Source organism: Asterias amurensis, chromosome 13 (assembly GCF_032118995.1).
Source record: "Asterias amurensis chromosome 13, ASM3211899v1".
NCBI lineage: Eukaryota > Metazoa > Echinodermata > Asteroidea > Forcipulatida > Asteriidae > Asterias > Asterias amurensis.
Window position 1 is genome coordinate 8,052,689 of NC_092660.1, and position 12,386 is coordinate 8,065,074.

The 12,386-nt window shown below is 38.0% G+C and overlaps 1 protein-coding gene across 1 annotated transcript in view; it reads right to left on the reverse strand.

Moving 5' to 3' along the window:
- LOC139946359 (tyrosine-protein kinase SYK-like) overlaps nt 1-12,386 on the reverse strand; it is a 37,585-nt gene that overhangs the window by 21,402 nt on the left and 3,797 nt on the right. The window contains exons 2-3 of the mRNA XM_071943999.1: nt 10,376-11,519; nt 2,842-3,002 (exon numbers count right to left, since the gene is read on the reverse strand). Coding sequence (XP_071800100.1) covers nt 2,842-3,002; nt 10,376-10,822 — 608 coding nt within the window. The 5' untranslated portion in view covers nt 10,823-11,519. The remainder of the gene's footprint in view (nt 1-2,841; nt 3,003-10,375; nt 11,520-12,386) is intronic.

A 12,386-nucleotide genomic window follows, 5' to 3' on the forward strand; every position in this document is an offset into this window, starting at 1 on the left:
ATGCAAGGAAAAAAACAAATAAAAGTGTTATAAATATATTTTATTGATCATTTAGGCAAAATTAAACACTGCACTAATGTGTAGTGCCACAGGAGTAACAAATGATGACTGGAATGCAAACAGGGGATGTCTTCATAACATGGTCAAACAGACACTAGTGCACTTCCCTTTATTGGGTCTCTGCGGTCAACCGTTTAGTAATAAACAGGGAAATGACAACTTCCTGGTGACAGAATTATAGCTACATTGTAGTTGTACTAATTCAGTTGTCCCATCTTGGCAGTGCATCAAATCTATACCACCGGATTACCGAGCCAAACAGTTAACATAGTAAGGCCTATTGTTTATATTAGTATTTGTGGATACTAAAAATAGCGAAATTGTAAGTGTTGGTTAAAAATAGTATTATCAAATGAGTATACAAAATGTACAGTCAAACTTAAAGACAAATTTTTAAATTTATAAGTGTGCAAAACAGCAGTAACTTTCAAATAACAATTGATTTAATTTTGAATCTGACTGATTATGAAGTTGTTTGTTATCACACACAGTGTACACAGTGCGTGAACGATTTTCCCTTGTAAACTACTAAATGTTTAAACTGCTACACAAAAATCAGGATATGCTACTGTACACATGTGTTCTCAAAACTGGCATTCAGTTTGCAAAATAAGTTCAGTCTAAAAGTTTGGCTATGCGAAATTGTTCCCTGCACAGGCTACACTCAATAAATACTGACTACTTTGATGTCACACAGTGTAGAATCGGCGACCATTTAAGGACAATTTCTTGAGCACAAAAACATGTGTCTATGCGCAAATGCAGCATGCAACAAACAGCAGTAGTTTTATCAAAATTCCTTGCATGATTGGTCGATATAATAAACCACTGGGCTGCTAGTGCGCTTTGCAAAATGAAAATGACCTTGTACTTAAAGGCAGTGGACACGTTTGGTAATTACTCAAAATAATTATTAGCATAAAACCTTTCTTGGTGACGAGTAATGGGGAGAGGTTGATGGTATAAAACATTGTGAGAAACGGCTCCCTCTGAAGCGCATAGTTTTCGAGAAAGAAATAATTTTCCACGAATTTGATTTCGAGACCTCAGATTTAGAACTTGAGGTCTTGAAATCAACCATCTAAACACACACAACTTCTTGTAACAAGGGTGTTTTTTTTCTTTCATTATTATCTTGCAACTTTGATTACCAATTGAGTTCAAATTTTCACAGGTTTGTTATTTTATGCATATGTTGAGATACACCAACTGTGAAGGCTAATCTTTGACAATTACCAATAGTGTCCACTGCCTTTAAAGATGAATTTCCAGCCTGTAGAGGATGTGAATGAATCTATTCCACCCCAAAACAATGATGTCATTTCCCTTTGAAAAGTCTCCCTATGTACTGCAAAAAGTGGTAGTAATATGGGTAGATTGTATGGCTACAAGTTTTCGGGAATAAAGAGTCTAGGCTATGGATGATAACACAACATGAGCAAACATGTTTATTTAAAATAGCTCAGCTTATTAAAGGCAGTGGACACTATTGGTAATTGTATCCATGGAGCTATGACTTTTTTGACTCCATGGTGTATTTTAGCATATGTATGCATAATATAACAAACCTGTGAAAATTTGAGCTCAATTGGTCGTCAAAGTTACATGTAACTATGAAGGATAAAACACCCTTGTTACACTAAGTTGTGTACTTTCAGATGCTTGATTTAGATACCTCAAATGCTAAATCTGAGGTCTCAAAATCAAAGTCGTGGAAAACTACGTCTTTCTCGAAAACCGCTCCACTTCAGAGGGAGCCATTTCTCACATGACACAATGATTTATAAATACTCCCAACCTCTCCCCAATACTCGTTACCAAGTAAGGTTTTATGCTAATAATTATTTTGAGTAATTACCAATAATGTTCACTGCCTTTAAGCAAATTATTTTCCTTCGGGCGTGTGTTTTTAAACAATCATGGACTGGCATAATTTTTTCACTAGTGCATGACTACAGTACACATGCGTACACATACTGCCCTCCAGCATGTGAATGACCAGACGAGGATTCTATTTCCCTCACTGACTCTGGCTTTAGAAATAGGATCCTCTTCTGGTCACTCACATGCCCTGAGGGTGTATAGATAGACATGCACTAGCCATACTTCATTGCCAGTCCACACTTAGTTACTTTTATGCTTAAAAATAAAAAACTATTTCAAAAGGTGGAAGGCCTAGTGTTTTTGAGATATCACCGACAATCTGCCGAGCGGTAATAAGCTGATCCATAAGGCTCCGCCCATGGCGCACGTGTGAGCAAGAACACGTGAGCCTCTCTAATGCCAATTTGCACAACTCTTCTACGTGCGCCAAGCATACGCGCACGCATGTCGGACCTTTGATTGCACAATATAGGTTGTGATTGGTCAAGACGCAATGAGGTGGAGCTTAATGGATTGGTCTATTATCTGTGCAGGATGAATAATCTGCAGTTTGCAATTCTCAGTGTGTGTTTCTCAAATTGAAATATGTTTCTGCAATGTTTTGAATCCCTCCCTCTAAAACCACATTCATATGAAGGGAATTTTGTTTTGTTCTCAAAATGTTAAACACGTACCTACATGTAATCAACAGCTGTGCAGCGCTTCTAATTTAAAAGTAAGCTTTTATGTTCATTCGGTTTTTGGATAACGAGTAATTAGCAAAAGCATACCCTCCCTTTAAGTGGTTAAGGGTCATCTATAACAGATCATTCAGATGACACTGTGAGTACCTTTGTATCTGATGATTTGGAATTTATGACATTTTCAAAAAATTCTTTAATTATTTAAAACACTTACAGAAATTTGCCCTCTTGCAATCCCGAGGTGACAATTCGTTGTTCTGCCTCCATTCGCGTAAGCGGACCATGAAACCACGGTCTCTCTTGATGAAGAATACTCTTGAGTAATCTCTCAAACTGGGATCTGTGGGATGTCATGGCCTTCTCAATAGTCACTTTCTGGAAAGGTGAAAAACACATTGTTAAAGACACTGGACACTATTTGTAATGTCAAAGACCAGTCTTCTCATCGGTGTATCTCAACATTATTTATGCATAAAACAATAAACCTGTGAAAATTTGAGCTCAATTGGTCATCAAAGTTGGGAGACAACTAAGAAAGAAAAAACGCCCTTCTCACACAAAATTGTGTGCTTTCAGATGCCTGATTTCGAGACCTCAAATTCTAATGCTGAGAGGTCTTGAAATCAAATTTGTGGAAAATTACTTCTTTCTCGATAACTACTTCACTTCAGAGGGAGCTGTTTCTCATAATGTTTTGTACTATCAACCTCTCCACATTACTTGTTACCAAGTAAGGTTTTATGCTAATAATAATTATTTTGAGTAATTAGCAATAGTGTCACTGTCCACTGCCTTTAATAATCTCAAGAGAAAAGTTAAATTTCTGAGAATAACACACCAAGAGAAAGGTTCAATTTTTACCCAATTAAAACTTCTTGGTGATAATAAGTCGATGATAAACTGAAAAGATTTGTCCCTTTTTTTTTGGGGGGGGGAACAAATTTGTTTTTTATTTACATGTACCAAGTCAGTTTCCCTCATGGTTTTTGGTTTGGTTTTGAACAGAAAATGTTGCAACCAGACCCGTGCCAAGACCACTTCCAAGATTGTATCATAAACTGGGCATGATCCCAAGTTAACCTTCTGACTTTCTGTTAGGTCCCTCATGGAATATTTTTTTTCTATACATGCCACAAATTTCATTAATCATATTTTAAAACTATAATATTGACCCCAAAGCATTTTATGTTCTTGTGTGATAGTGTGTTCGGTCACCTTCCAAATCAACTGATGGAAGAATTACACACACTGTTTCTGTCAACACTAAGAGCTTTAATGGGAGACACGTCTGACCTCCAATCAAAACACACTGTTTACACTTGGCCACAGTACAAGTTGTAAAGCGAGAATTTTTCACAAACAAACAACTTCTGCCTAGAATGTGGCTGGCCATATAAATGTCCATGATAAACAAACAGCGCCTTTTGGGATGGCGCTTTATAAATGCTTTTATTATTATATTATTGTTAAACAAATGTAGGGACTGGGGGATGCATCATACTCTGTGCACAATGCTCTATCAAATCTAAAAAGAATTGTGTGAAAGTACAATTAGTTGAATTGAGCAGCTTTTGTGTCACACCCATCCCCATGTCACAAAGCTGTCCTGTCACTTGAAAAAAAGCGATGCTAAAAATTCTTGTCTAATAATCTAATTCCATGCTATTAAAAGCAGGTTTATCAGGCCGGGACTTCTTCTTTGAAGTTGAAAGGGCAAGGCCATTTTCATTTTGCAAAGGGCACTTCCATTCGAAATGCTAATGCTAAAAATTCTTGTCTAATAATCTAATTCCATGCTATTAAAAGCAGGTTTATCAGGCCGGGACTTCTTCTTTGAAGTTGAAAGGGCAAGGCCATTTTCATTTTGCAAAGGGCACTTCCATTTGAAAAATCTTATAGGCCAATTAATGAGAAACTTTTTAAGGGCATCAAGGCCAAGACCAGGGGCAACGGAGGCCAAGGCCTTCCTTGGCCTGCGTATAATTCCAGGCCTACATTGTAAGTTTATTCACAAACAATTTTAGCCCATACATATTGTTCAAAGCCACCTGCAGTCCTTGTTTTGCTTATTGTGCTTTAAATAGACCATGGTAAATGTTTACTGACCTAGACAACTATAAATTTCACTGTGTGTAAACATGACATTTCCACTTGAGTGATGATCTTTGACAGCCTAGATGCAATAGACCATTTAACTTGTGACATCACATGTTTACAAATGAGCCACAGAGCCTGGACTTCATGTAGCTGTAGGCACCATTTGTCATATATACGTATCAAAATGGAACAGAACCAGGAAACATTTAACAATCAATTTAAAGGCAGTGGACACTATTGGTAATTACTCAAAATAATTATATATTAGCATAAAAACTTAATAAGCCTTTTTGAGGTATGGCGGACGTGATAAGCGCGCATCACACACAGCGACTGATGCCACGCTCACCATGTTTGTGGTCATTAGGTTTACGTGTAAACGCCGCGTCGCCTAAAATGCGCACTTCACAGAATAACACTCGTTCTATTTCTAGTGGTCAATATGCACAAATTTACCCAAACCTTATAGTGTTGCAGCATTGTATCCTCCATACCTCAAAAAGGCTTATTGGTGACGAGTAATGGGGAGAAGTTGATAGTATAAAACATTGTGAGAAACAGCTCCCTCTGAAGTGACGTAGTTTTCGAGAAAGAAGTAATTTTCCACGAATTTGATTTTGAAACCTCCAAAATTTAGAATTTGAGGTCTCAAAATCAACCATCTAAAAGCACACATCTTCGTGTAAACAAGGGTGTTTTTTTCCTTTCATTATTTATTATCTCACAACTTCAACGACCAATTGAGCTCAAATTTTCACAGGTTTGTTATTTTAGCATGATGAAACACATCAAGTGAGAAGACTGGTCTTTGACAATTACCAATAGTGTCCAGTCTCTTTAACTATAATATGATGATTTGTAGACATTTTGTATGAAGCAATACACCCCACATGCCACACGACTAACTGAACACTCAACCATCAGAACACTCTCATCTACTCACAACCGAACTTTCACCAATGTTGCTCCCCAAATGTGGAACAACCTCCCATTAGCCATTACAAATGTAACTCTTTGCAAATTTTCAAGAAAATCCATTAGTTTGCTCACTTGATAGTGATCTTGACGAAAAGGTGCTTTATACATACAGTAGCTCTCTTGCATGTTTAACTGTTAATCTTGAGACACAAAATGTCACATGTCCAAAATGCAACCAATGCAGTCTCACCATGGTCTCACCTGCTAGGAAAGCTCAATATTTTGTGTAAACAAGTGTTACACATAACAGTCCACACTGTGAACCATGACACAGCCTTTTCAAAGGACCCCCTGTACAGTCAGGCACACAAGACAGTGCTGCATCTGGGTGTTTTTTAGTATAAAATGTACAGCATGTCAAAAGTCAGACACTATAGACATGTTCATAATAAGTTGCATGTGGCATGGTGTGTCATGGCTGAGAGTTGTTTAGAGCACCTAACTCACGCTCTGGTGTTACTGATGTGCAGAGTGTGGGTTTGTGTCCAGGTCGTGTTACTTGCATCCTTATGAGCAAGATACACTTTACCAAACCAGATGGGACATTGTTGCTGTACTTTAAGTTTGTGATGCACAAACAAACAACCCAGAACACTGTGGAAGGGAGGGCACATATTAGGGATAAACTCTGGTTTTTGTGATTCACAAAATAGCCTTCCCCAGACTTGTGAGCTACAGTGATTAAAAGGAACACAGTGCCTTGGATCAATCGAGTTGGTCTTTGAAAAGCGTTTGTAACCGTTGGCGTTTGTTATAAAATGCATAGTTTTTCTTTAGAAAGATGTTGTAATTTAAGTAGAATACAATGATCTACACAACTATGCCTCGAAATTGTGTGTTTTTCCTTTTACTTTGCGAACTAACACGGTCGGCCATTTATGGGAGTCAAAAGTTTTACTACCACAAATGGCCGACCAAGTCAACGATGTAAAATGAAAACCATGCATTTTCGAGGCGTATTGATGTGAATAATTGTATTCTACTTTTACATCATCTTTCTACCCATGCATTTTATAACAAACAGTTACAAACGCTTTTTATAGACTAACTCGTCCGATCCAAGGCAACGTGTCCCTTTAAAGTTCACTTGTGATGAGTGTATGAACAGCTCTAGTTCTTTCCTCGTTCATGTTTTATCCTACTGTATGGTACCAAATTACTTTCCAATTGTGTTTACAACTGACACCTGAGCCAATGAGGAACCAGTAGCCAACATACATTATAAACACACACACTTTGGACGTGTAGCACGTAGGCCATACTTGTAATCACAGGAACTGAAACAAATTACATTGAATTTTCATTTTCCTTGCATCATTCTCCTTCCGTTTATAAGCTTTGGCTTACTTCGTAATGCCTCCACGTATTAGTTTTATGTATCATTTGTTTTGTTTTTTTCTAAAGTGATTATCCTTGGTGGAAATAAATGTTGATGAATGAATGAATGAATGAATGTATGGGTTTGAGGCATTGCATGGTGAGGTATCAATGATTTTGGTTTGCATTTTATAACTTCATGTAATTTCTATCAAGCAAGTGTAAATACGCCTACTCAACGTTACCGCAAACCAAAATACATTAGGGCTTGTATCAATCATTCTTCTTATCATTCAAGGAATCTTGTAGCAAATAAATGTTATAATCACAGAAAATGACACCAACAAAAATGACACTGAATTTTTGATTGTCATTGTGTCAATTTTCTTCTTATAGAACTGAACAGACACCATCGCAGTAAACATTGGGTGCGTTCGTTTAGCTTCCCTGGGTCGGCCCCGGTCTGCCCCCGGTTCGAATAGCTTTGCTATTGCAGGGGCTCACCCGGGTCAGCCCCCAGTGCCCTGCTTGTTAGTGGTATTCAGCTGTGTTTTGCTTATCCTGAAAATCATCTGGAAATTTGGTTCGTAATCCTGTTTTTATCAAGGAAGAAATTTCATGCTTAAGCAATTTTGTGTGCACTGCTAAAAAAATTATTCTTGAGACAAGAAAAACATCTTATTTTGTGAAAATATTTTATCAAAATAAGATGTTTTTCTTATTTCAAGAATACCATTTTTAGCAGTGTGCTTACAGGCTGTATGAAATTGGGCCCTGATTGTAAGTTTGTTTGATGCACATTACATCATAGAGTTCCATGATGACATCATAGACTACTATACTGAGTACATACGTACTGTGCATGAGCTGAAAACAGCATGCAGCAACAGGAAAATTTAAATGCAGACTTCAGCGAGTATTCATTCATTGTAATTTCCTATGGTTATCATCAATAGCTCATAATACGCATTCAGACGAATGACACTGTTGTTGTTTTCAAAGTGCAGTGTGCCCACAGATTTACATTGTGTGTTACTGTGGTTAAAGGGGAAATTACATGTTATTTGTTATAACTTTCAAGGAGTCGATTTCACAAAGAGTTAGGACTAGTTCTTACTTACATTGTAGGACTAGTCCTAGGAGATTTATACTAACTCCAGATTAAGACTAACTCTTTGTGAAATGGACCCCTGGTCAGGGTAAGGACAATGACAGAGAAATAATTGAATGGTGATAGATTCAACACTCATTAACTGACTTACAGTTACATGTACAGGGGGATGTTCCAGGATTTACTTGCAAATAACGAGCTTCTCAGTGGTCAAGGATTAGTGTGGTCTGGTATGTTAATTGACAGACACAGACTACTTTGCAACACACCACATAGGCCTACTGTACGTAATTTGTACAATTCATTTATCATAGACGTTTAACCAAGGTTTGTACATGTATGGGAGAGATTGGCAGTGTTGCATTTATATCCCCTTGTGGGAGTTTACCAAGTTCCCTTGACAGGAAATCTATAAAAAAATAATGAACAAATAAATTTAAAAAACAGGTTGCATGCTTGTCAAATAAACAGGACTGTAAACAAAAAATTAAATGTATGGTCTACTGACGCATCCCGCAATGCAGATCACACTAACAAGTGCGAAGTTAGAACTTAACATTTGGTTTTTTTTTGGTATTCAAAACAACAGCAGGAAACCATTTACCAATGTTATTCATATTGCATTAAATAAAGGCCCTTGACACTTCCAGTGTACATCCCCCACAGGCCACTTTGGCTGCAAACTTGTTTTCCCCGTAAGGCAACCTTTTTCTGTACTCGTTATTTTTTTGTCTGTTCATGGCAGCGCGATGAAATTGGATCCTGCTTATTTCTCTCTTTTCTTTTTTACGGAAAGCTGAATTGGATCAAGTTGTTTTTGAAGAACACAATACACCTTATGAATGTTAAATATATAGTAACTATTTGTGAACAAAACAAAAAACAGGCAATCTGTTTCCTCAGTATTGCCTTCTAACCTTGATAAACACGGTTTACATACGTATAATCTCCATGTAATAATAATAAATAGTTTTTACAATAGCACATTTCACATTTAACTTCTCAATGCGATTTATGTACGGGTAATCACATTCCGTACCAAAAGCGCATTCCGTACAACTTGATTTGCTACCAAGTTGAGATTAAAATTATAGCCTATAATATGTAATCTAGTAAATCTACACTGTAGGTCTACTGTAGGCCTGAAATTTTGTCTTTGAGAGGGCTTTTCATTTTGAAAAGGGCACTTCCAACCCACTGGAAAATCTTAGAGTTTATGGGAAATTCTTGAAGGGGGACCAAGGCCAATCCCAGGGCAACAGCCTGTGGCCTCTTTTTAATTCCAGACCTGAAACAGGATGGGGATTGTTATTGGGTTGTGTCAAAATTGGCCAAAGTAGGCTGTCCTTGATGCACCATGACCATAATGACAAATTGATTAGCCATAGCATGTAGCCGTAGCCAACAATTTGGCCATGGCCTTAGTTGGAAAAATTAGTTTTCTTTCACTATTATTATTTAATACATGTAAATAGCTAAATGATACCTTTAGAATGAAGGCTTTTGTTTGCTTTCCTTCTCGGTTTCTATTTGTAAGGGGGCGAAGAGGGGAAATTTAGTATTTTTTAATAATTTCTAAATGTGAAAGTGACAAAGTTTTTTCCAATTTGAAATTTTTCAGATTTTCATTAATCACTTGAATGTTTTATTTGTTTGTGACGACTCCTCATGGAACTAACGCCTATTTGCTCTCTTTTGATGGATAATGTAACATTCCCATACTCAGAATCAACATGCTTTTCAATTCATATAAATAGTTGATGAAAACATTTTGAGAACCCACTTGTGGTGTGTCATGGTCAAGTGGTTAAGAGCACTGGACTCAAACACTGGTGTTTCTGATCAGCTGTCTTGACACTTTTGTGTCCTTATAAAGCAAGATACTTACCATGATTGCTTCAGATGTTAAGTATTTAGCCAAAAGAACCAGTGTTGTGTAATGCTGTACATGTATAAGAACCCAGTTACACTTATCGCTATTGAGAAGTGGTTTATGAGGGTGTTTCTGGCAGTGGCTGCTGAAAGCACGGCAGCACCTTGTTTTTTGTTATATATACTCAAACAAGGTGCATAAATCAGACTTTCAAGAAATTCAAAAACCTGTCTTGAAATGTGTCTGTAAGTTTTTTTAGTATGTTTAATTAACTTAATGGTTTGTGTGGTGTGCTACGGTTTATTACATGTATGTTAAATTTCCATCGGGGTTAAAGAATTATTCATATTTTGTTAGTTATTTATTACTTACTGAGAGGCCTTGATTCTGTGCCACTAATGCAATTTCGTTCCCCATCTCCTCATGAGAAAGGTCTCCGTAAGCACGAGGCTTGTGTCCATCCGGGAGGCAACATGGCCGCTCCAGAAGACACAACAATCCGTCCAGTTTCTTCTCATGGTGTTTCATGAGCTCAATGGGCCCGCTAAATTTGTTACCGTCCTTGATCGCGACACCGCCGTCATGTTGTCGCTCAATTGCGTAATGGTAGATGTTGTTGTCGAAGCAGAGGGAGATTGCATAGTGGCCCTCGCGGCCGAGACTATCGCGTAAGAGGTAGTCCCCCTGGATGCAGCCGGTGCCACGGAGTCTGGTCTCGGCCTCCTCACGTGTAATCCTCCCGTGGTAATAGCGCACTGTGATGGGGTCCTGAGGAACAACCTCCCCCGCTTTCCTAGTAGTTCCATTAGCTCCATTCATGTTTCTTACTTTCCTGCAAGTCACAATCGATGTTCATAGACCCCTAATGATCATTTATCATACTTCGCAGCAAGTGTTGGCAGTTTTGTTGTTAGTATTCTTGGAAATAAAGTTCGATGGTAGGACCAGTAAATTTGCGAAACTCCAAGCAATTTAACAACAGCGTGCTGTATTATATTCTGCACTCAGCCTCCATTGAATTAACCAAATTCAAGTTCAAGTGCCTTCTAAAAAAAATATGAAATTGACAAGTAAATTGATCGCCTGGTCTGGCAAGTAAAACTAGAATCTCCCATCAGTGGGGGGTCCTTAACCTAATTGACTATAATTCTAAACTGCCGGTGGATGTCTCGGGCAAAAGACGACCCTTATCTAAGAGGTGAACACCACCCTGTGGACAGACAACCTACGGTCGCTGCTACTGCCATCCTGATGTATAGCCGGCGGGTCTAGGAGCTAGATCCCCAAGTGGCCTGGAGGAGTCACTCTCTTGACAAGTCTACGGAAAGTAAAGTAGATCATCAGAACCCATTCCAGGTTCAGCGCAGGGTTTCCATGCCCCACCGAGGAAAAAGCACGTCAACGCGATATTTTTTTCTCCCGTTTTTATGTGTTTGATATCAAGAAAAGGTGATGTTGTCAACCACTGGCTGAGTTTGTGCGATAGCCACTCTTGTTTGTCCGACTGCTGATCTGACTGTAGAAATGACAAAAAGATAAATAAGTTTAAAGGAATGTAAAATACACTGTGATGCCCAGTGCCAAGCACCGCCATCAGCTTCTTATCATGAACTTCAGCCCCATCCTAGACATGAATATTTTTGTTGAACTGCTCGCCCTTGGTCGAGTTGGTCCGACAAATGAAGTGGAAACATTTTAGAAGGTTCGTACTTCTTATCACATCTTGCTTTACTTTAAATACTAATCTACTTTCTTACCAGTAGAAACACTTCTTGAATATCAAACTTTGGGGGATAAAAAAGTTATAATATTTTTCCAGAAGCGCAGCACTTCGAAGTGAAATGTTTCTCTAAAAATACTATCCAAAGCTTCTGTACATGTACTTCTTACCATGTGAGTTTTCATTTGCATTACATTAATTTTCAGAATCATCACTAAACCAAATGTATTTCAGACCCTTTAAAACTACAGAGCTGCATGTTAGCTGGAAGCTAGGAACTTATGCCATTGAAAACTCCAGCACTGGGAGAACCATTGATCTAAAATATTTGCTTAATATTCGGGTAAAGGGTCTATGTACTTCGTTCTTCGGTATGCTAAACGTAGGATATTAAATAGTCAATTATCATTATTTAAAAGGTGAAGTTTGAGGGGGGTTGGTGGTAAAAACAAATTCAGTTGGGTAACGGATCAATTTTTGTACACAGAATTCTCTTAATGGCCCCTATAATCTATATTCAGGTGACTGTCCCTTGAAGCATGCAGAAAGTAACCACAACAATTGCACAACATTCCTCAGGATCTAGGATTAATTATACACACAACATGTACAATGTACTGTAATGCAACAACACTAGCAAAGTTACCAGTATTTGGGTTTTGG